The following is a 23,355-nucleotide window of genomic DNA, read 5'->3' as shown; positions in this document are numbered from 1 at the left end:
CTAAACAAATCCCAAGGAAAAAGCTACTAGATGGATCTACTTATATAGGAGCAAGGGGTGGCGGCCAAGGAGGTGGGAGGACGTCCCAAGGCAGCCTAAAACTAACCCTAGGTCGTACAAGGCTCATGGGCCCAAGTGGAGGTGATGCAACACCTTTGGGCTTGTAGTTTGACTCGGATTCTGGTGCAACGTCAGATTGTTTCGTCCGTAACTCAACGCTCCGGACGAATTTGAAGGTGAATCCAATTGGGTTGGAAAGAGCACGAAATCTAGTTTCCAACAAAAAAAGAATCACCCAATTCGAAGTCTGTATGAAAAAGTTGTTGGCGTTTTGAGTCAGGTATGTCTGTGCAGTCCGAATCTGAATTCAGAACGTGAGAGACTTGGACTCTATCTTCTCTTGGTCCAAAAGTGACGTGAGAGGACTTTTTGAACACAACCTAAACTTCTCCTTTTCCCTTATCTTCATATGTGGATTGTACAAATGTCCCATACACCTGTAATAATTAGACAAAACACAAAAGTGTGTGAAGTATTTTTGTTCTGGATAACATAGATAGATTATTGAATAGTTTGCATTAGAAATCACCTGACAAATATGTATGTATGCAATATTTTTGATCGTATCCAAGGTAGTCATGTCCTCGTCAGATGCTTTTCGTTGCAGTCTCATGATTGAAGATGTATAGAATGGATGTTTAAAAAAAAAGAGTACGAGCCCTCAACGGTGACCCGTCCAAAACCGTCCACACGTGACGTGGCAGCGCAAAGCTGACGACGTGACGCAGCCCCCGGTTTGGTCTCCCTTTTCTCTTGTCCCAAGACAAGACAAGAAAGTAGCCCCTCTCGGTGTCCGCATCGATTTTTAACCCTTTTTATTTATTGAAGGACTGTTGGCCAGCCGTTCTCTGGCAGGCGGGCCCCGCAAATACGGCACGGACACGGCCCACCCCGATTATATTACACGCCCTCCTCCTCCCCCTCCTCCTCCCCGCTTCTATTCTCTTCCACCACCGATCCGTCATCTCCTCCGCGACCGCGCCCCGTTCTCCGGCAGCCCGCCGTCCGTCGACATCCTCCAGGGGTACGCACCTACCGCGATCCGAACCAATTGCTCCTCTTCTATCTCTTCCTCCCCAATCCATCCGTCCGCCTTTATTACTATTTTTTGCTGGGATTAAAGGCAGCTTATCCTCCGCCTCAATTCCGCCAGGTCCGCCCGGCCATGGCGTCGCCGGCGCTCATCTCCGACACCGACCAGTGGAAGGCCCTCCAGGTGCGGGTTGCCTCCGCCCGTCACCCGCGGATTTCTCCCCACTCTTCCCCGCTCTTGTGTGTGCTTCCGATTGGATTGGCAGGATCTCACCGTGTGTGTGTGTGTGTGTGTGTGTGTTTCGTGACCGCAGGCGCACGTCGGCGCGATCCACAAGACGCACCTGCGCGATCTCATGACGGACGCCGACCGATGCAAGGCAATGACGGCGTAAGCACCCGCCCCTCTTTGTTTTCCGATCTTCTTTCCCGCGTGTCTGAGATATTGATGGTCCGTTCGTTGGATTGGATTTTGCCAGGGAGTTCGAAGGCGTCTTCCTGGACTACTCGAGGCAGCAGGCCACCACGGAGACCGTCGACAAGCTCTTCAAGCTGGCAGAGGTGAGACGCTTGTTTCGATTAATTTCTTTTTCTTTTTCTGTCTTTGTAAGTGGGGAGAGTAATTTGGGATGTACTGGATTTATTATTGCAGACCGCAAAGCTCAAGGAGAAGATTGACAAGATGTTTAAAGGCGAGAAGGTCAGTGTCGTGCCCTGCAACCGTTCTTCAGTTATTCCATCACATCGCATGTGCCTATTCGGCATATACTACTTGTTATCTGTACATGTCATTCAGACGAATATTAATATTGGGAAAAGTAGTTATGAGCCATGGCAACTTCTCTACTGTAATGTATCCACTTCATAGTAACAAACAATTTGGGGTGGCTGGTATTACCGTATACATGTCTCAGTTGACTTGATTGATCTGTCTGTCAGATAAATACCACGGAGAACAGATCAGTGCTCCATGTGGCTCTCAGGGCTCCAAGAGACGCAGTCATAAACAGTGACGGGGTGAACGTGGTCCCCGAAGTTTGGGCTGTTAAGGATAAAATCAAGCAGTTTTCTGAGACTTTCAGAAGTGGCTCATGGGTAAATTTTCTTCAGACAAACTTCTTAACCTGTCAAATTTAGCAGAAACGGTAAAAATTGATCACTGCTACTTCTTGGAATGCAGGTTGGGGCAACTGGGAAACCGTTGACAAATGTTGTCTCAGTTGGGATTGGTGGTAGCTTCCTTGGACCTCTGTTTGTGCATACGGCTCTCCAGACTGGTAAAGGAATATGTCATCCACTCCTTCTCTATGTCTTCTAAACTGAAGATTATTTACTGCCAGATTCTGATCTGATATGCCATGAAAATGTTACTACTTTTCAGACCCAGAAGCAGCAGAATGTGCCAAAGGCCGACAACTGAGATTGTAAGTGTGTAACTGGGGCATCTCTCTGTTTTTCTTTTGCCGGCACCTGTCATACCTTTTGTGCTGGCACTTCCTATAGATGCTAAAAGTAAAATAAAATGTGATCGAGCGGCTATGTTTTTGACTTTCTGTACCATTCATGAATCTTTCTAGTTGTCCCTTCTTGAATATTGTGATTGAGTGGCTATATTTTCACTTCTCGTACCGTTCATGCAATCGATATGCTCTTCATCTAGTAATATGTGCTCAATTGTGGTTATACTGCAGTCTTGCAAATGTTGATCCAGTTGATGTTGCACGGAGCATCAAAGATTTAGACCCTGCAACTACTCTTGGTAATCATCATGTTTCACTAGTATTAACTCTCAGCACAGATACTCTCTCTGCTTCTACAAATATCATCAGAAGTTCTGATCGTTCTTGTCGAACAAATGTGCAGTTGTGGTTGTCTCAAAGACCTTCACGACAGCTGAAACAATGTTGAATGCTCGAACTATCAAGGAGTGGATTGTCTCTGCTCTTGGGTAAGTCTGTTTAATACCTTAAACATCTTTAGCCCTGCCGTGAACCCTTATTGCTCAGTGATTGATGTGAAATTTGTTAATTCAGACCTCAGGCTGTTTCCAAACACATGATTGCTGTCAGTACTAATCTTAAGGTACTTTTCGACCTTTTAAGTTTTCCAGCCAATTTTCACATGATCATATTCTGTTTTCACATATCTGCAGTTCTGCTGCTGCGTTTTCCATGTTTGGCTAAGTTGTTAGAGCATTCCCCATGCCATATTCTTCGTCAAGAACCCTGATCCTAATGTGATAATTTTCTAACTGTACCTTTTTCTTTTGAAAAAGCTTGTCAAGGAGTTCGGAATTGACCCTAACAATGCTTTTGCATTTTGGGACTGGGTTGGCGGCCGCTATAGTGGTGAGAACTGCTCTTTTCATTAAAGTTACTAATACTAATATATCTTATGTTCTGCATCATAACTCTAGTCAAATATTGCAGTTTGCAGTGCTGTCGGTGTTCTGCCCTTGTCTCTTCAGTATGGATTTCCAATTGTTCAGAAGTATGTTACTCCATCTTAACCTATAATTACACCCTGAAGTGAAATTCATGTTTTGGCAATAGGCAATAGAAATATAAAGGACAATAGTTGTTTCAATTTTAGAACATCGGTTCAATTTCATGACTGCCAAACGAGTTTGTGCTTTAGTGGATGGGGAATCATGGCAGTAAACAATTCTAAGAAAAGTAACCTCAGAGATGCCCATCTCACTTGTCTGGTCAATAAGTGAGTATCATGACCCATTGGCCTGGTGTCATTGCCTAAATACTATCAAGCCGTTCTTACTTGAGATAAATTCCAAATCTCCAATGCATGATTGTAACACTTTTTCTCATTAGAAAATAAAACATTTCCCTTAAGAATTATCTCTGCTTAAATCAGGATGAACTTTTGCTGTTTCAGACTAGAGCAAGTACTTCATATATGCATAATCATTCACGACAGCTGTCACAGTATTACGGGTGCTTTACAAAAAGGATACTACACATCTGTGTTCATCACCATTGACCAATACTTGTGGGTATAAAAAAGATACGACATTTCTGACGAGAAAAAAAATAACTGGGCCTGATACCTTTCCCAGCAAAACTTATCAAGATAGCTGCACTATTCTTTCATAGTATTATGGAAATTTGTGTAAGACGTGATATTTTTGTGTTAATCACAAGTAGAAATGGAAAGATAGGACAAGTTAAATTCTGCTGGAACACTATGAGCATCTACTGCTTGGAGGATCTTGAATAGTTTAGTGCACAACCATGCAAAGTAAACACATGTTAGATGATTTGAACTCCGGGACAACTTATCCAGGTAACATAAAGCCATAAACCCACACTTAATTAGAAAGGTCAAACTCCTGTCCTCGTCCTTTCAAGGTTAGATTTGGTGGGTTTTAGGATACATCAAGCCCCTCAAAGCTCCAAAGAGGGTTTATAAGTAAATAATCCGTGTTTAACATTTTTACCGTCAAAATGTGGATGACAATGCCAATGCCAATGCCGAAGTCTGGAAATGTTCATTCGCATTGTAAACAGAGATGATAATTGATCCTGCTCTGGTTTCTTTTCTTTCTGAAGATTTCTGGAGGGTGCTTCCAGCATTGACAACCACTTCCACACATCTTCATTTGAGAAAAATATACCTGTAAGTGAGTTGTATATGGCGATCAGTGATGCACCATTAACCATTCTTGTAACAGGGTCTTTCTTTTTGTTTAGGTACTCCTTGGTTTGTTGAGTGTGTGGAATGTTTCATTTCTCGGATATCCGGCTAGGGTGAGCTACTCAGTCCCATTGTCTCGTTATTTCCTATTACAATTTATATCTAATTCTCCATCTGAGTACTTCAATTTTCTCTAATTATTATTTCTAGGCAATATTGCCGTACTCTCAAGCACTTGAGAAACTAGCACCACATATTCAGCAGGTACATTACTAGCTTTGCTTTTTAACAGCTGCCATCATGGAGATTGTCTTTTGTTCTTTTTTTATCATAATAACATATGCATATTTATGTTGTATAGCTTAGCATGGAGAGTAATGGAAAGGGTGTCTCCATTGATGGTGTTCGACTTCCATATGAGGCTGGTGAAATTGATTTTGGTGAACCTGGAACAAACGGGCAACACAGCTTCTATCAATTAATCCATCAGGTAAATACTAGCTTCACATTCGCTAGTAATGTTGCCAAGTGCTGTAGCGGTTTGCAATTTGTATCAACTAAACTATATAGGGAGATATTGCATATCATAGTTAGTATTTCCAGGAAGATTTGTATCAACTAAACTGTACAAGGAGATATTGCATAGCACAATTAGTATTTCCAGGAAGTCATGACCTTAATTACTTCATCTGTTAAAGTATCAAATTTGATAATGCCATATGGATTAGGATTTCATATGCTCACGGTTACCTTAATGATTTATGTGTGTTACATTTTAGCACCTCTTACATCTGTCTCTTGTCTACTTGATTACTTTCATGTGTTATAAGTTCTGGCAACCATATATTTCAATGGATATGCACCTTTGTTGATAATGGTTGTACCTAAACTTCCAGGGAAGAGTTATTCCTTGTGATTTCATTGGCGTCATAAAAAGCCAGCAGCCTGTTTACTTGAAAGGTATGTCATTGAAATATCTCTTTTGGACTTGAAAACTTAAGATGCAGCCTCTTAGGCTTGTGGTTCTTCAAATGCCCTTTCAAAGACTTCTATGGTGCATTTTTATCAGGGGAAACTGTCAGCAATCATGATGAGTTGATGTCCAATTTCTTTGCTCAGCCTGACGCACTTGCTTATGGAAAGGTAAATAGCTCAACAACATTTTGGAGAACATGCTTTTCATGAACTATATTGGTTTCTTATTAGAGTTGAATTCATCTTTTCAGACTCCTGAACAATTACAGAGCGAGAAAGTTCCCGAAAATCTTATCTCTCATAAGGTGATGATTATTCACTTATTTCGAACATGGTTATTCCACTGCATCAAGCTTGTCACCATAAATGTTGCCTTTCTGATTGAGCATTCTTGTTGTTTTGGTGTCTTCAGACTTTTCAGGGCAACCGGCCATCACTGAGTTTCTTGCTGTCTTCATTATCTGCCTATGAGATTGGACAGGTATGCAGATAATATTCTCTCTACTCATCTGAAGTTGCAGGCTGTTCAGCCCTGAATTCAGTATAGTACATCCTCTTCTTTTTCAGTGGCAAGATTCTGATTATGTTGTATGAATCATGCATCATTTAAAAATAATAACATAAGATTAGGATTTTGCTGTTCACAATGGGTATCATGGTTGTGTTGATTGGTTTCTTTCCCTGATTAAATATTAGAACTTAAGAAAGCAAATTTGAGATGTCCTGGTATCTGTTGGGCAGATTATGCTGGTGGAAGCTGCACATGTTTTCCACCACAAACTTTGCGCTGCCTCCTCATTTTTTCTTGCTTATGATCTTGCTGTGCAAGGTGATTGAAGTGGCAGTTTTTGTTCCGCCTTCATGAAGCCTATATCATGAATTATTTCATGAGATTTGGATCAGCAATCCTGTCACTATGCACTCTTGTCACTGTTTGCCCTTTCCAAGATTGCACGGTGCTGTCAAAATCCCCTTTTCACTGTTTTTGTAAATGTACTAATACAGTTTGTACCTTTCAGCTTTTATCCATCTATGAGCACCGGATCGCAGTTCAGGGTTTCATATGGGGAATCAACTCGTTTGACCAGTGGGGAGTGGAGCTGGGCAAGGTCTGTGCATGATATATTTACTTCATCCAATATTTTCCATTTTTCATTCAAAAGCATAGTCTTTGTGCTCCATTTGGCTCGTTGCTTAACTTCATCTAAACCTGTGATCTATCTATGGAACTTGTTGTTTCAGTCACTGGCTTCTACAGTGAGGAAACAGTTGCATGCATCACGCATGGAAGGAAAGCCCGTCGAGGGCTTCAACCCCAGCAGCGCAAGTTTGCTCACACGGTTTCTTGCGGTATGCCCTTTTGCTTGTTCTGCCATGTTATGTCATCTATTACCTCCGTCCCAAATTAGTTGTCTTAGATTTGTCTAGATACAGATGTACCTAACACTAAAATGTGTCTAGATACATTCGTATCTAGGCAAATCCTGTTAAGACTATGAAATACTCTTCGATCACTCTGGGAATTGATTGTTCTTACACCGGAGTTATTATCTTTGTTTTTGTAGGTTAAACCATCAACCCCATATGACACGACAGTGCTTCCAAAAGTGTAAGCTGAGGGAGGTTTAGTAGTCCTACAAAGAAGTGTAACCTGAGGTTGAGACTGATAATCGACAAGCTAGGTTGAGCTTGTGGCATAACAAATTTTCTTCCTTCTTTCTTGCGACTTGTTACAACCAGTCTGGTTGTACTGTAATTTTGAAGTTCCTCTTGCTTCAGCTTGGAGAAAGACAAGTAAACTATCACGATATAATGAAATAAATATATCGACTTGTGACACCAAAAGCGGAAAGCACTCTGGGAATACCGAGGATGAAAGGTTCTCTTTTCTCTATACTGTATATCTTTTAGAATTTTCTTTGTTGTTGGATGCAAAGCAAAACGCCGTTAGGGTCATGCAGAAAACATGTGATGTTGAGGGCCCGTGGCATCCACATGTGCTGTTGCGCCACTTGCATAGCAATGTTGCATAATGTTTCCTCCTTTTTTGTATGCTTGTAAGCAATCTTTAGAGTTGTTTAAATGTGGATGTTTTTGCATGCTCGACACCCGTACATAATGGGACTTCGTACTTGAATCAGATGTTGGATATGCAAACACTTTTTTGCTAGATCTGCCACTCCAACTAGATGTGTGGTTTCGCTCTATTTGGCGAGGTTCGGTAACGTCAACCTGAGCAATGTCACAGATGTGGAAGAGCAAGTTTGCAATGTTCCTTCCTTTTGTAGGTCACAAAGTGATTCACAGCATCCCCAACAGATCCATCGAGACAATTCTATTTTTTTCAGGCAAGTGTTTTTTATGCAAACGGTTAGCTTGGACAAGATGGCGAGTAACGCCTTGCTATTTGATCGAAGTGTTGTGCTGTTATTTGTTGGTAAGCTCACCACTCTTGAGAAAAGATGACCACACACAATATGATGCATGCAATCAAACATGGTGCGATAGAATCTTGAGCACTAGATGCAATGCAACGCAATTGTGGGTGTTAAATCTCAAGCGGGCCTAGCTGAGAGGGGCCTCCTGGCTCATGACTTGATGCATGCAACCGGGTGCGACCACTGTGGACGCCTGATGATTTTCCTGCCACACAACCCAAATGTGTGTGTATATGACACATACCCAGGCTATGTCTATTATTAGCAGCTGCAACAACTCCCAGTGCAGCAACATAAAGAACCGAGGAGTCATTCTTGTGTGCAATAATAGTTTTAAATATGCCCTATACATCACTCTATTCTATGGTGCCTAGATATACTGGCACATTTCCTCCCAGATCTCAAAAGAAAAAAGGAAAAATTCTATATGGTGTCTATAATCCAGTTCTCATATTATACTATGGCATATATTTACTTGAATGACCCTTTCTGCCACACAAAAAGAAACCCTGCAGTGCCAATGATACATGAGAATAACTAACACACACTCATAATTTTGATCTGTTTCAGCAAACAAGTTGGGTTCAATGCAGGTTGGGACCAGGCTAGAATCCTGATTATATGACCGATGTTATAAAAAAATGCATTACAAAGTGTGGCAGGTGGCACTAGAGTTGGAAAGCAGCAAGGCGAAAAAGACTGCAAAAGCCAATAAGCCTATGAAATTCCTACATTATACTCCCTTCGACCTTATTCAGGAAGAGCAGCATACTTAATCAACAGCTTGGCCTCATCAAACAAAAAAGGGAGACTAGTTTCATTGTGCGCAGAATATGTTTATATTAAGAGTTCCTTCCCGATTGCCACAACAAACGGTAGAATCACCAGCAGGCCAGTCCCTAAGTAGCCTTTGCTGCTGCCGCCTCCTCCTCTTTCATCTTTTTATCCCATCTGCGTTTCTGCAGAAATAACAATTTGTGCAAACACAGACAAAAGAAGAACCAGTTAGATGCTTCCTTTCAAGGCACAGAGAAGTTGTACGCAATCACATTAATCATTGCCATGGTGAACACAATGATCACAAGTGCACAACATGTAGCCTTAAAGTACAAGGTATGCTGTCTTCAGTAAGAACTCAACTAAACTGGCAGCATAGTTTTCACAAGAAAATATATTTCTCCCAAATCGAGCCCTTAATAATTGATCCATGTTCAATGATAAGATGAACTATAACTAGCAATTATCAAGAAATTTAATTACCAGCACAGATATTTAATTCCAGTGCTCCATAGCCATTCTAGCAGCTGACCAGAATAGGTTGTCTCATCTTGCAGGCAAGCGCTTACTGGGCTTTACACATTGTTGCACAAAATGTATAGTGCAAACACTTGTGAACTCATAAGACCAGGGAGCAAACTCTTTAGAAGTTTAGCTAAGCCTCCAATGATGAATCAAGCTGATTTGAATGGTATGCCAGCAACTGAAAGCCCAGCTGCAGCCTAAGTATCTCATGCTGCTGCATTTGGGAGAAATGGGGCTTAAGTGTAAATTTTCAAGGAAGATCCACGAGCAAGTGCCGAGAAAGATCATAACACTAGTTGGCTTGAAATCCCTTGTACTTAGAGCCTGTTGGGACTCTCTCCCCGCTCCAACTCCGCTCTGGAGCGGAGCAGCATCCAGTTCAAATTTTCAGAGTCGCTCAAGGGCCACCCCGTGCGCTCCGCTCCGCGCTGAAGGAGCGGAGGGTTGCCGAACAGGGCCTTAATGTCTCGTGGCTTATATGTAAGCAAAGTCTGCAGTGCGCATGACTCCAGTTATGGCTATGCTTACAACAGATTAAGCAGTGATAACTAAAACACTGATAATGTGACTTGCGTCGAGCAAATAAACCCTGATGATTGAAACAGCACACTCAAGCTACTGATACCAGCCAGGAAACACATGGTTACATACAACTATACAAGGATTGCTCAGCACGGCATTGATTATACACGGCAAGGATTGCTACACAATTGCAATGCGCAGGCACACCGGATGGCAAACTGAGACAACATGAAGCACAGAAGGGCGAGGCGAGGAGGCGAACCTTGTAGTCGAGGAGCATCTGGGGCATCTTCTTCATCAGCTCAACGGTGTTGGCACGCCTGCGGAAACAAACCAAACCAAACCAAGTTAACCAGGCATCGAGAAGAGAAATGGCGCAGATTGGGAGGGGTGGAGGGAAATGGGGGAGGCTCATTACTTCTCGGCGGCGATGCGGTCGACCTTGTGGCCCTTGCGCTTGGTGCGCATCTCGCCGCGGGGCGGGTCGTAGGTCCAGTCCTCGCCGGCGAGGAGCACCTCCTTGCGGAGCCGCGCGCGCTGCCGGCCGCTGATCCCCAGCGGCTTCCACGCCCCGAGCTCCCAGTACCCCCACACCCCCTTGCTCAGCTCCCCCTTGTACTTGGCCAGCTTCTCCTTCCACGGGTACCCCTCCGCCCACTTCGCCGCCGTCGCCGCCGCCATCTTGCCCCCGGCCATCGCGCTCTCTCGCTAGGGTTGCGGCGGCGGCCTAGGGTAAGAGAAGAGCAGAGATCGATCCCCCGTCGGGCCGGGCCGGGTCGTCCCTTGATGGGCCGAACCGCACGTTCGATCAATGTAAGGCCCACATCAGCCCGGCCCACTATAAACCTCGCCGTCTCGTCCCGTCCTCTCTTCCTCTCCCCTCTCTCTGTCTTTCTCTCCAGTCCGCCGCCGCCGCCGCCATGGTGCTCGCGCGCAAGAAGCTGAAGCAGAAGCTCCACGCGCTCCTCCCCGGCGGGGGCGCCGAGGGGGAGGCTGCCGCGGAGGCGAAGAAGATAAAGGTGCGGCTGGTGGCCTCCAAGCGGCCCCGGCCCAAGCGCCCAGGGCCCCGCCCTCCCCGGACCAAGAGCGCCAAGAACAACAAGGCGTCTCCGGAGAAATCACCCGCTCCGGCGGTGGAGGCGGAGGGCCCGGAGGAGAAGGCGGAGGGCCTGGAGGAGCCGGCCGTGGACGAGGCGGACCCTGCGTCGAAGGCGGAGCTGGAGCGGCGGAGGAAGGAGAGGAGGAAGGAGGAGAAGGAGAAGAGGAAGAAGAAGAAGGAGAAGATGCGGGCCAGGAAGTTGGCGGAGGCCGAGGCGGCGGCGAGCAAGAAGTCTGACGGAGAGCCGGGGAAGCAGGGCCTGGAAGTGGATGGTGGTGACGACCTTGAGGAGCCGGCGGTGGTGGACGAGGCCGCCCTGGCGCAGAGGGCGGAGGTGATGCGGCGGAGGGAGGAGAGGAGGAAGGAGAAGAAGGAGAAGAGGAGGGTCAGGAGGCTGATGGAGGCGGAGGCCGCGGCTAACAAGAAGTCTGATGATGAGGCGGAGAAGCAGGACGTGGAGGTGGCCGGCGCTGATGCAGCTGTGTCAGATGATAGGTGAGTTGGCGCTTCGACAAATTGGTGCATTTGTGCTCGAGTACCTCTTTTGCTGTTAGGTTCATGCCATGTAGATAGGAACTGTGTTGAACTCTTGATGTTAAGATGCCATTGCTTAGTTTTATCATTCAGAAGTAGTCATAACATTGTAAATGCCTTCATCCATCTAGTTTGGTAACTTCATCATGTTGGAAGAGCTGTAGTACGTAAGCAACTATCTGGTTATCTAGTTTGGGTTTGATCTGAGAAAAACACCTTTTGCTTGCCTTCCATGCTGGAAGATAACACTTCATTTTGTGAAGTGGCACTTTAATTGCTTTCTAGGGTTGTTTTTGGCATGCTGAATCTCGATGAGGTGTAAGACGGTGGTGTTTACCTGTCTGGTCCTTGCATTAACATTTGTTATGTAATGTTTTTTGTACTTGTTTCAGTGAACACAATCTAGACGCCACAAAGATGGAAGGAGAGGCGAAGGAAATTAAGTCAGAAGAGGTGAAGAAAATCAAGTCAGAAGAGCCTGGCCAGGCAGGTGTATCTGACAATCCAATTGTGTCGCAAGATAGGTGAGTTAAAACTGTAAAGGGCAGAGTTCTTGAGTACCTTCTTTCTCATTAGATAGGTATGAGGACAGACGATATCACATAACAGAGGCATGTAAGACAAGACACTGTTTCTGCAAATAATTAGAGGGATTAAAATAACACAGTGAGTTAGTGACTAAGAATAGCATAGCAGGATGGGACTTATTGCATAGTTAGAAGTTGCTCGGACTTGGACTGTCTAGCTTTGCTGTTGACTCAAATAGTGATGTATGTTGACTCAAATAGTGCTGTAACTGTACAGTACATCAGAAATTGTTTGCTCATCAGACTTTGTTGTGAGCTTTGTTCTTCCACGAAAAAACTGTTTGGTCTGGAAGTTTCTTTGTGAAATGATATGGCAATTTTATTGCTTTCTGGTCGTATGTTTATTGATTTGTTAAGGAGTGCAGTACACAGGGTGGAGATAAGGTTCTTATAGGATGTTGGCAGCTGTTTAATAATTTGCTTCCTTGTTTCAGTGAGCAAAGTATAAAGAAGGTGTATGTTGGTGGCATCCCGTACTATTCATCTGAGGATGACATTAGAAGTTTCTTTGAAGGATGTGGCAGTATCACTGCACTGGACTGCATGACTTTTCCTGACACCGGGAAGTTCAGGGGTATTGCCATTCTCACATTCAAGGTCAGCTTCGAAACGTAGTACCCTTTGTTCTAGTGTTGTGTTCATGTTCATGCAGGCATGTTCAATTTACAAGTATATTGAACAATCTAAGACATCTTCTTAGTGTACTGAATGTTTAAGGTTTGATGACATTGGCGTTTTGATTCAATTAACTGTGTATGTATGGCAGTCTGACTTGTGTAGAAATTGTTGGTTTTATTTCCAAACCTCTAGTGCATTCATCTTTAAGGTCTTTTGGTGGTAAGCGGTGGTGTACCCTTCCGTCTTATGTTACTACAATGTTTGAGCAGAACTCTCATCGACCATTTAATTTTTTGTAATAAATTGGAGTTGGCTCGATACCAACATAAGATGCTCTTAATCTGCTTGGTAGAGCACATGACTTATCAGCAGTGTGTTTCAGTCATTGTCGTCGTTTGGAGGATCTGCCTGTAGCTTGAATCTTGTGGTACAACTTTTGAACAGTGCTCTTATCTACATTTTTTTAGTTTCATTTTAGTCCATCGGAGTCAGCTTGTACCACCACAAGATGCTCTTAATCTGTTATCACGAGTAGAGTAATTCACATGACTCATCAGCAGCATGCTTTTAGAGTTGTTTGGAAGTTGAAACCTGACAGAGTTTTCTTGTGCAGACTGATGCCGCCGCAAAAAGGGCATTGGCCCTTGATGGTGCAGATATGTAAGCACATCTCCTTAATGTTACCCCTTGTTTGTTTCAGTTGTGATTCATAAGTGACGTCATTTTTGTTAAACAATCACAGGGGAGGATTCCTTTTGAAAGTCCAGCCTTACAAGGCTAACCGCGAAAAGGTCAAATCTAACCATGAGAAGGAAGATTTTGCCCCAAAGATGATAGAGGGATACAATAGGACATATGTTGGAAACCTAGCTTGGGACGTAACAGAGGATGATCTGAGGAAGTTCTTTTCTGATTGCAAGATCTCATCCATCCGTTTTGGAACAGACAAGGAGACAGGTGAATTCAAAGGCTTTGCACATGTTGATTTTTCTGATAGCACATCTCTTGCTATTGGTCTGAAGCTTGACCAGAACGTGATTAAGGGGAGACCAGCCAGAATCAGATGTGCTGTTCCAAAGAAAGAAAACCAGAAACCAGATGACAAAGCAACTTCAGACTCATCAAAGAACAACATCCGTACATGTTATGAATGTGGCACTCCTGGCCATCTCTCTTTTGCTTGCCCTAATAAGAAGGTTTCTGAAGTCATATCCAGTGAAAATAAGGATAATACTGATTCAGCTGAAGCATTGTCGAAGAAGAGACGCACGTGTTATGAATGTGGCGTTCCTGGCCATATATCGTCAGCTTGCCCCAACAAAAAGGCTTCTGAAGTCATAGCTGATGAAACTAAGGCCAATATTGACTCAGCCACAACATCATCGAAGAAGAGACGGACATGCTATGAATGTGGCATTCCTGGTCATCTATCATCTGCTTGCCCAAATAAAAGTGCTCCTGAAGTCATAGCTGATGAAACTAAGGCCAATACCGAATCTGCCACAACAGCGTCGAAGAAGAGACGGACATGCTATGAATGTGGCATTCCTGGTCATCTATCATCTGCTTGCCCAAATAAAAGTGCTCCTGAAGTCATAGCTGATGAAAATAAGGCCAATACTGAATCTGCCTCGACAGCGTCGAAGAAGAGACGGACATGCTATGAATGTGGCGTCTCCGGTCATCTCTCGTCAGCTTGCCCCAACAAAAAGGCCACTGAGATTAATCCCGAGGAAGCAGTTAAACCTGTTGGTGGCTCAAGTATGGAACCTTCAGCTGTTTCTGGTGAAAATAAACCTAGTGACGACACAAGCTCGGCGCCTCCAAAGAAAAAGAAGAGACGGACGTGCTATGAATGCGGCATAGCTGGTCATCTCTCATCAGAATGCCCCAACAAGGCCAAATGATCACGGTGGACCAGTTACTTTTTGATTGGTAGTGCCCCTTCGTTCGAGCCGCACCAAGAATTTTCTCCTCTAAAGGAGAGGAAATGATTCCTCAATAGGATGATCACGAGACATTTTACAGAGCAATCTTGTATGTCAGTAGACACATGTTGTATCTTCCATTTACCCTTATCAAATTTTGACTGCGTCATATTCTTTTATGCGTGGAAAAGTTTGGCTGCGTGATGAATTAGGCAGTCCAGTACTCAATCTATGTGCACTGTATTTGCTATTACAGCTTATTAATACCAGGAACAAATTGCAGTATCTGAAATATGTTGTTCTAACCATTATTTCGTTCCTGTGCTAACTAGCATTCGGTTTTGAAGATACATCTGAAAAAATTACTAGAGATAGTATTGGCTTGTCAACTCAAATGGAGAAACCAAACAAAAAATATAAGACCGTGAGATCTTACAAAGCATTAGGATGTCAACATAAATGTGCTTACTACTACTGGATGCTGACTGAATCAATCACTACTGACCACTTGCTTTTGTATGTGTGTGATGACATGTATGGATATCTAGGTGCATTGCACTAACTATGCCTGATACTCCAACATGCAGTGCCGTCTGCATCACACCGGTGGCGACCTACGTGGAGATGGCGACAAGAACCCTAGAAAATCCAGGCAGAAGCAAAGTGCTCTCTCTCCTTCTCCCAGGCAGGGAGGTTCTAACAGTGTGAGTTCCAGCCCCGAACGCAGCAACCCGCTGCTGCTCTTTTCTCTGACAATGACTTAACTCTTTCTCAAAAAGCAAGTTTTTCTTCACCCAGTTTGTCACTCATGAGAGCAACGGGTTGTTCATGACGATGATTTGTGTTTGTCAACTTTCAATTGCCTTCTTTATCCATTGGCAGAACAAAGAAAAAAAATATCACTTTCCATTATTTCTTTGGTAGGTGGTTTCGGTTAACCTATGAGGATTTTGGCGCCTCGCAAATGGCGCACATAACCCCACTATGTTGCAATGAGGTGAGATGGATCCTAATCCTATCGAAAGAAAGGATCATCATCCTTTCCTTATAAGGATCATATTTGGTGCATCGGGCGCCCCGTGGTGCACCCGACCTTGGTTGCCCTATTTAGAATTGTTCAAAAATTCTTAAAATTTTGTGGATGTAGAAAAGGAATATTTCTACTGTGTTACAAGATTCCAAATCTCAACTCCAAATATAGCTCGAGAAACAAAACAAAAAGGCAAACCTCGTGTGAATAGCTAATCCAAATCGGGCAATGAATGTGGCATGTTTTCCTTGTTAGCACTGGATGTGTGTATGACTTGAATTTATTTTGGAAATCCCGAACACTACTTGATAGGGAAACCGAGATCAGATGCACCAGTTGCAACAAACACACCCCAAAAAAGATATTTGGAATTGAATTCTGAGCAGTACGGCAAAAAAAAAATCCATATATTTGAGTTTAAATTTGATTGCTGGATGGAACTGTCCGTAAAAGAAAAACTAGTTACTGCCCATATTTAACCGGTATTTTCTGGTATCCGGTTTTGGAATCCTTGCTTACGACTGATTCTACTAAAAAAGTCACGCATCTTTGTTATCCCGTGTGCTGTGCTAATCAGATATTTCTCTTTCAACGGATAAAAACAATTGCACTGATGCTTAGTTGCATCACAGCACTACTAGCTCCAACTATACAATTCATAGTTGCTTTTGAACCCCACCTTGTTTTTTTTTCTAATTGTAGTTGGTGCAGATTAGAGCTGCACCACATAATTGAAGTGGATAGAACGTGGCAAGCTAACTGAATCAACAAAACAGTATCTTAGGGTTCTAAACAGGGCACTACTGCCTAGCCTATAGCAGGTCATTGTTTTCTGATTTGCCAGTCCAATTCAAGTTTTCAAGATTTGGAGAAAATCAATGAGAAGTATAGCTGTCCCGATTCCTCTTCTCTCATTTCTTCATAAAATTAGGATGCTGGCTCTTATGTAGCAAGGGGTTGCAATTAGTGGTGCTAATTCTGCCCCCTGAATCATCAAGGAATATTCTGCCCCTTCGCGACCCCAAACTGCAATCTCAAGCGGTGACGCACGCCTAATATCATATTGTGTACTAGCTAACCTTTGGAATCAGTCAGCAGCATCTAAAGTAGTGCCCCTTCCCTTGAAGATTCTTATGCATCGGTGGTCAGCACATTGCTTACTCAGAAAGTAGATGCAGAAAACTGGAACCGCTCGACGCCTCGATCGCTCTTACCGGCCTTTCTAGTTTTTTTTCCTTCAGAAATGATGGCTGACATTGCTTCTTCAATTTATATTTTAGTGATGTATGTTGTGCCCGGCATGCTAGACAAAGTGAGAAAACAATTACCACAAAGGTACCAAACATTTGCTTTGATTCTTTGGTACCAAGACATCAGATAAGTATAACTAGCATAGGAAGCAAGTCAACACAAGCAATTCTGAGCATTGGGCACCAAAGCCGTGTGCCAGTTAGCAATCTGCGTAGGTTTGACATGATGATACAGGGGTTTGAGAATCTCAGATGTTGCTGAATCTTGAGGCAAACCAAGAAGCAAACTTCTACTTTTGAGCATTTTATGCGGCAAATAGCGGGGCTTGTTCTTGTTGTTTATGCTGAGAGGGAAGCAAACTTGTATCTTTGCTCAATTATGCGGGGAACGGCAGATGCAGCGCAAGCTCCAAGTTCAGATTCTGACTTGAGAGGGACAAAGAAGTAACTTATGTTAACATGTTATGTGCTGTCAGGGTGATTATTATTACTAAACCAATGAGCGTAAGTTGCTGGGGCGAATAGAACTCCAGCCTCGAAACGCCAATCATCGGCAGCATCTAGATGTGTGCTCAGCAAACTGCAAATTGGCCATTTCTGTTCCTCAGGCAAATGTGTGCTCAGCAAGTTATCTGAATCTTCTATATCAACTGGACAGTTGGCGAGCAGAGAATAATTGCTCCTTTTATAATACTGGCTTGAGCGTACCGTCGGCACCGAAGGATCATGTTACTTGAGGGTGCACAAAGGACCATCTTGCCTACTGGCCTTTGCGAATTCTTTTGCATTGCATCCAGCATTATGAGACGCAGCGAACGGATTCGAAAAAATGTGCGTTGTCATCTGTGTACTACTAGCAGTGCCACTACTTATTTGGAGAATCTCAAGTACTGAGAAGCAGGTACATGATGGATTTCCTAGACTCTTAATTTAGTCTTAAGTACTAATTACTCTCAAAAAGGGTTTAAACATCACATAACCAAGAGTCTGATGAGATCCATGACATAGAATCTTCATTTAGTAATTTCATTTCTTATCTCTGAAATGTGAACAGGGGCAAGATTCCATTTGATGCCCATCAAACACTTCCACTGTGTGGAACAAACCGAGACGCCACAAACTCTCAAGTCCTGAAGTAGCAACAGAAGACACTATTTAACACAAGTTGCAATTAGAAAACTAGAAAGTAGAGGATGCACAACTAAGCCAAGCTACTTTATTGCTGACATCAAGCAGCAATCATTGATCAGTTCAGTCCAATCAGCTAGTGCGGTGTGGACGGAAGCAACCCCGAGAACCAATCATCGGTGATAACCGCTAATTTTAACATGAAGAGTTGGATTTGTTTAATGTCCAGTCTCAGATGCCACTACTTGATGGTAGTTTAGCCTGGCTACTTTTGACTGGAAGAGCCATCTATGATACTGTACCAGCATTGCAAGTGCAAAAGGTATTAGATGCCCCTAACGAAAAAATAAGGAAAATTAGAAGAGATCTAGAGATACTGTTTCATGTGCCATTTGGAGCAGGCATGAGACGTTTGATAAGAGCATCATTAAGCAGGCGATCTTCAGCGATCTTCGGTGTGATACTAATTTAATTGCAATTCTAGGTTGCCATACCAATCAGCCTAGGTAGTCACGACCAAAACTGATGGGACTGACAGAAGTAAACTCTGCAGGATTCAGTGGACCACAATTTATCCCAGGAAAAGGAAAATGGGATCTTCGTTGACACAAAGTACCGTGTCGTCATAATCTACAAAAAAAGGAATAAAAAGTTTTGACACAAAGTAGCATGTCATAATCTCATCTCAGTTCTCAACTGATCCTTTTTTTCCTTTCTGATATGAAGTGCACTTGTTGATATGCTATCCTGCCACATTTCAAAGATTCTGCTATTGAAATTTTCAGTCTCTCCAAAACAAGACAGGACACTAGAGGAGGAAACAGTTGACCTTGAGAATATATTAAGGCCCTCATGAGTCATGTGCACAGGTCAAACCTGAATAAGCGCCTTTGGTTGATCTGAACTGAACTACTGAAGCGGCCGTGCACAGGTATGTGCATCATCATGCTACATATATTTTCTGTTAATCCAAGGGATGCACTGAGCTCACGACGCGTTGCATGAGGCTCTAGAGTGGCTTGATTTCGAACCACTTGCATTGCATCTGAGGTGAGCAGCGGCTTCGAGGAGATACTCGACGCCGTTGCTTCCCTCTTCATCTATCTCTAGGGCCAAGTTGTGCATTTCTTTAACTGGAGAAACATATACTAGATTAAGTGTCACTACTGCCTAGCTACTACTGGCTTATTTGTTTTATGGTGCAAATGGCCTATAAATACAGCTGCGGCTTGATGCACTTCTTCTTCATCAGCTTCTTCATCTTCATCATCATCATCTTTAGAGTTTCAGAGATTGATCAATTGGGTCCAGAGCAATGACAAAGAGGTATGCTTTTGAGGAGAAGGAGATGGCGCGCATGCTGCTGCTCGTGTCGCGGGAGCAGGCGATGCCCATGCCGATGCCGATGGCGGTGCGCGGTGACCGCGCCCCGGAGCGGGTGTTCGTGTGCAAGACGTGCGACCGCGTGTTCCCGTCGTTCCAGGCGCTGGGTGGGCACCGGGCCAGCCACAAGAAGCCACGGCTGGACGACGGGGGCAACCTCAAGCCCAAGTTGCACGGATGCTCCGTCTGCGGGCTGGAGTTCGCCATCGGACAGGCGCTCGGTGGCCACATGCGGCGCCACCGTGCCATGGCCGTAGGCGGAGGTGGTGGCGTCATGGCTATTACGCCGCCGACAGCAGCGATCAAGAAGCACGGCGACAGCAGCGACGACGCCGTTGTCGGCATGAAGCGTGGGCTGTGGCTCGACTTGAACCATCCACCTTGCGATGAGTATGGCACCAGCAGCGAGAGCGACGACGAGTGCGGCCACGACGCAGCTGCCGGCGGGTACACGTTCCACCAGTTCCTGGATACCGGCACCATGGCGGTGGACTGCGTCTAGCTACCCCATCTCCCACTCCGTTGCCGGGTTTTTGCCGGATAGTACAATATTTTCCTGTGTGTACTTTGGCAGTAACTTCTTTTTTACCCCTTTTCTATTCCTTTTTCATGCATGGATAAATCCATATTTTGTAGCAGTAGACGAGTGCCCAGTGAAAGGCATGCCATGGCACATAAATCATTTCTTTGAGATGATTAATTTTGTGCTTAATTTGGTGGCTTGGAGGCTCACCAGAGCTATTTCCCTCAGGTTTTCCGGTTATTATTTGCCCGGTTATTATTGACAAAAAAACCTTTGGTCAAGTGGCTCAACATGTAATTATCCAATTGTAGTAAAGTATATATGGATCTCGTGATTTATCAATTCATGCCCCATGTCATCTTCCCTCTTTTAGTAGGTGTTCATTATTACCTTTTTTTGATATTTTTAAATTGTCCGCTTTGAACCATAAATTATCGTGCGTTCCAAATTGGACCGTGACCTATGCAACTGTCCACCACATTAAACCCAGAAAACTCTAAAACCATTTAACATGAACTCAGACCTAGTATTGAAGAGTGTCTTGCATTTGAGGCATTTCAAAAAAGGCGAAAGGTTCCATATATTCAGGAAACACTCTGACTTGACAGTCAGCACAAATTCGTCCAAAAATATAACTATTTATGTCATGTGAAGCAATCAAGAAATTTTCAATTACCTATTGTGTTTAGTTGTGTGTTTACATGGAACACAAATGATCATATTAGTTGGTTGATTTTTCATGTTTTCCTTTTTAGAATTAATTCTCTATGCCCTAAATTACTTTCCACTTTTAGGATCTCTTTTAGTTAGTTGATTTTTTCATGTTGATTTTGTGTACTTTGGTAGTAAATTGTTTTAATCTTTTTTCATGAAGGATAAATCCATATTTTGTAGCACTAGATGGGTGCCTAATGGGAGGCATGCCATAGCACATAAATCATCTCTTTGAGATAATTAATTTTGTGCTTAATTTGGTAGTTTTGGAGGCTCACCAGAGCTATTTACCTCAGGTTTTTCGGTTATTATTTGTCCGGTTAATATTGACAAAAAAATATTCTTTGGCCAAGTAGCTCAATGTTGTCTTGACTCTCTTAGTATGTGCTCAATATTACCAAACTATTTTCTTATAAATGCCCACTTTGAAACATAAATTTTCATGTGGTCCAACACTTCAAATTGAACCACGAGCTCTGAAACTATCCACAGTAAAACCCTGAAAATTCAAAAGCTGATTAAAATGAACTAAAACATGGTTATGAAGAGTGCCTTGTATTTTTGGCCTTCCAAAAAAGGGTAAAATAATTCACATATTTAGGAAACTCTATGGCATGATAAGCTACAGAAATCCAACCTAAAATATAACTATTTAAGTCATGTGAAGAAATTAATTAAGGGAAGTTCATTTATCACGTTTATTTGCATGGGACACAAATGATCATACTAGTTGGTTGTTTCTCCCCATGGTTTCAATTTTAGTATTAATTCTCAATGTCATAAATTTCTTTGGAAATAGTTTGGAAAGATTGTGCACGTTAGGAATTTCATGAGAAATAATTAAAAGGACATGAAAGGGCGGTAGATGCGTGCCGAATTGAGGGCATGCCATGGAACATAAATAGTTTCTTTGGGGTGATTAATTTTGTGCTTCATTAATTTGGTGGCTTTGGTTGCTCGCTAGAGCTACTTACCGCAGATTTTCTGGGTATTGAAAAAATCCTTTGGTCAAGTGGCTCAATGTAAGTATATAATTGGAGTAAAGTAAATATGAAGCTTGTGGTTTATTAGTTGCCTCTTTTAGTATGGTGTTCATGATTACCAAAAAGATCTGAATAGTTTCCACTATGAACCATAAACTATCGTGTGGTCCATATTCGTGAACTATAACACTATCTAAAATAAACCCTATGATACTAAAACAATTTAACAGGAACACTTGGACCCCATTTTGAAGAGTTGCTTGTATTTGTGGTCTTCTAAAAAGGGTGACAGGTTCTGTATGTTAAAGAAATGTTATGACATGATCATTTGCAGAACTTGATAAAAAATATATGGATATTGTGCCATCTAAAAAAATCAAGAAAAACTTATTATCTCGTGAATTTGTATGGAAAACAAATAATCATGTTAGTTGTTCGGGCTTCCAGCTTTCCATATTTATCATTAATTCTGTATGTCCTAAATATCTTTGGATTTTAGGACTATTTTTGGACGAAGCTACACATTAGGATTTCCAAGAAAATGAATTAAAAACATGAAACAAGGCAAATCTAGGAATTGGGAGCATGTGAAAAATCATTCAAAAAAAATTAAAAGTCATATTCTACATAAAATAAGAGGAACCTATATCTCTCGTCGTTTCTGCACATGACATAAAAGGTCATATTTTTTAGATAAACTACTACTCGCAATTCCTAGATCTCATCGAATTCGTTAAATTTATGAATTGTTTTCACATTATTTGATACCCCAAAATTCCAAAATACTACCCAAACAAAGTTAGGTTGGAATGGAACAGTTTTAGAAAGTTTAGGGTAATCTGTATTGTTTCATAGTTTAGGTTCAAGTTGGACCTAGCACCATAGTTTGAGTTTTAGGATAAACTTGTTGAACTTTGAAATGCGTATCAAAATGGAAATTTAGTACACTATCAGGGCTGGCTAGCTGGTACTATATTACTTAAAGAATATACATATTAAACTGTTTTTGATGATGAGAACTTTGCATTGGTGTTCTTCTCCTTATTTTAACAAGTTACTTTGATGTAGCACCCATTAGCTATTATTCTATATTAAATGCTTTTTGTAGTAGCAAGGATATCTTGACTTGCCAACTGTTGTTACAAGCCGAATTCTTCACATAATTATACACCTAGATATTCCTGTACATATGACTACAATTTGCATTCTATGGATAGTTCTACAATGACGCATGGCTTATGCATTGCTTGTCTCAAGAATAAAATTGTGTTGAATAATGTGAATGAGAGTTAATACATATTTCAAAACATATTAATGGTTAGATAATTCGCTAAAGCTTCATGAATTAATTACAATTATTAGTTATGTAGGATTAGTATATATCATGGGAGGATATATATTTGACCTTAGGCCATCTCTTTACACCATTTTACGGAGACGCTATTCAGTGACGACACCAGTTTAAAGAAATAAATGATTCACTAGTTTCTTTATCGTGGATATTAGTAGATCATTTTTTTAAATGTGTCTGGTATCACGGGATTAAGGTTTTTAACCTTAATTTTTTGTTTGATTTCATATACATATATAGTGGAGAC

The 23,355-nt window shown here is 42.5% G+C and overlaps 4 protein-coding genes across 4 annotated transcripts; 3 read left to right on the top strand and 1 right to left on the bottom strand.

Moving 5' to 3' along the window:
- The first annotated feature begins 853 nt into the window (after nucleotides 1-853).
- On the top strand, nucleotides 854-7,563 carry LOC125544371 (Sugar isomerase (SIS) family protein). Its single transcript, XM_048708036.2, has 24 exons — nucleotides 854-1,084; nucleotides 1,214-1,276; nucleotides 1,407-1,483; nucleotides 1,572-1,653; nucleotides 1,745-1,792; nucleotides 2,032-2,187; nucleotides 2,273-2,369; nucleotides 2,474-2,516; nucleotides 2,784-2,851; nucleotides 2,956-3,040; nucleotides 3,126-3,174; nucleotides 3,368-3,440; nucleotides 3,522-3,582; nucleotides 4,659-4,725; nucleotides 4,800-4,856; nucleotides 4,954-5,007; nucleotides 5,105-5,233; nucleotides 5,640-5,703; nucleotides 5,813-5,886; nucleotides 5,970-6,023; nucleotides 6,131-6,199; nucleotides 6,738-6,827; nucleotides 6,961-7,068; nucleotides 7,284-7,563. Exons 2-24 carry the CDS (start codon nucleotides 1,226-1,228, stop codon nucleotides 7,329-7,331), a joined length of 1,704 nt encoding a protein of 567 aa, XP_048563993.1. The 5' UTR covers nucleotides 854-1,084; nucleotides 1,214-1,225; the 3' UTR covers nucleotides 7,332-7,563.
- Nucleotides 7,564-8,734: 1,171 nt separating this feature from the next.
- LOC125544379 (tyrosine sulfotransferase-like protein) lies at nucleotides 8,735-10,703 on the bottom strand. Its single transcript, XM_048708048.2, has 3 exons — nucleotides 10,399-10,703; nucleotides 10,243-10,300; nucleotides 8,735-9,115 (listed from the first exon to the last, which is right to left on the bottom strand). Exons 1-3 carry the CDS (start codon nucleotides 10,674-10,676, stop codon nucleotides 9,056-9,058), a joined length of 396 nt encoding a protein of 131 aa, XP_048564005.1. The 5' UTR covers nucleotides 10,677-10,703; the 3' UTR covers nucleotides 8,735-9,055.
- Nucleotides 10,704-10,829: 126 nt separating this feature from the next.
- On the top strand, nucleotides 10,830-15,031 carry LOC125544363 (uncharacterized). The gene is made up of 5 exons (XM_048708028.2): nucleotides 10,830-11,574; nucleotides 12,006-12,137; nucleotides 12,635-12,797; nucleotides 13,432-13,478; nucleotides 13,561-15,031. Exons 1-5 carry the CDS (start codon nucleotides 10,901-10,903, stop codon nucleotides 14,723-14,725), a joined length of 2,181 nt encoding a protein of 726 aa, XP_048563985.2. The 5' UTR covers nucleotides 10,830-10,900; the 3' UTR covers nucleotides 14,726-15,031.
- A 4,356-nt stretch (nucleotides 15,032-19,387) lies between these two features.
- On the top strand, nucleotides 19,388-20,406 carry LOC125544355 (uncharacterized). The gene has a single exon (XM_048708017.2). The coding sequence runs from the start codon at nucleotides 19,470-19,472 to the stop codon at nucleotides 20,037-20,039; it is 570 nt and encodes a 189-aa protein (XP_048563974.1). The 5' UTR covers nucleotides 19,388-19,469; the 3' UTR covers nucleotides 20,040-20,406.
- Nucleotides 20,407-23,355: the final 2,949 nt, after the last annotated feature.

The sequence above is a fragment of the Triticum urartu genome, chromosome 1A, assembly GCF_056163025.1.
Source record: "Triticum urartu cultivar PI428250 chromosome 1A, HENAU_Tu73, whole genome shotgun sequence".
Classification (NCBI taxonomy): Eukaryota; Viridiplantae; Streptophyta; class Magnoliopsida; order Poales; family Poaceae; genus Triticum; species Triticum urartu.
This window is presented reverse-complemented; position numbering and strand designations above follow the sequence as displayed.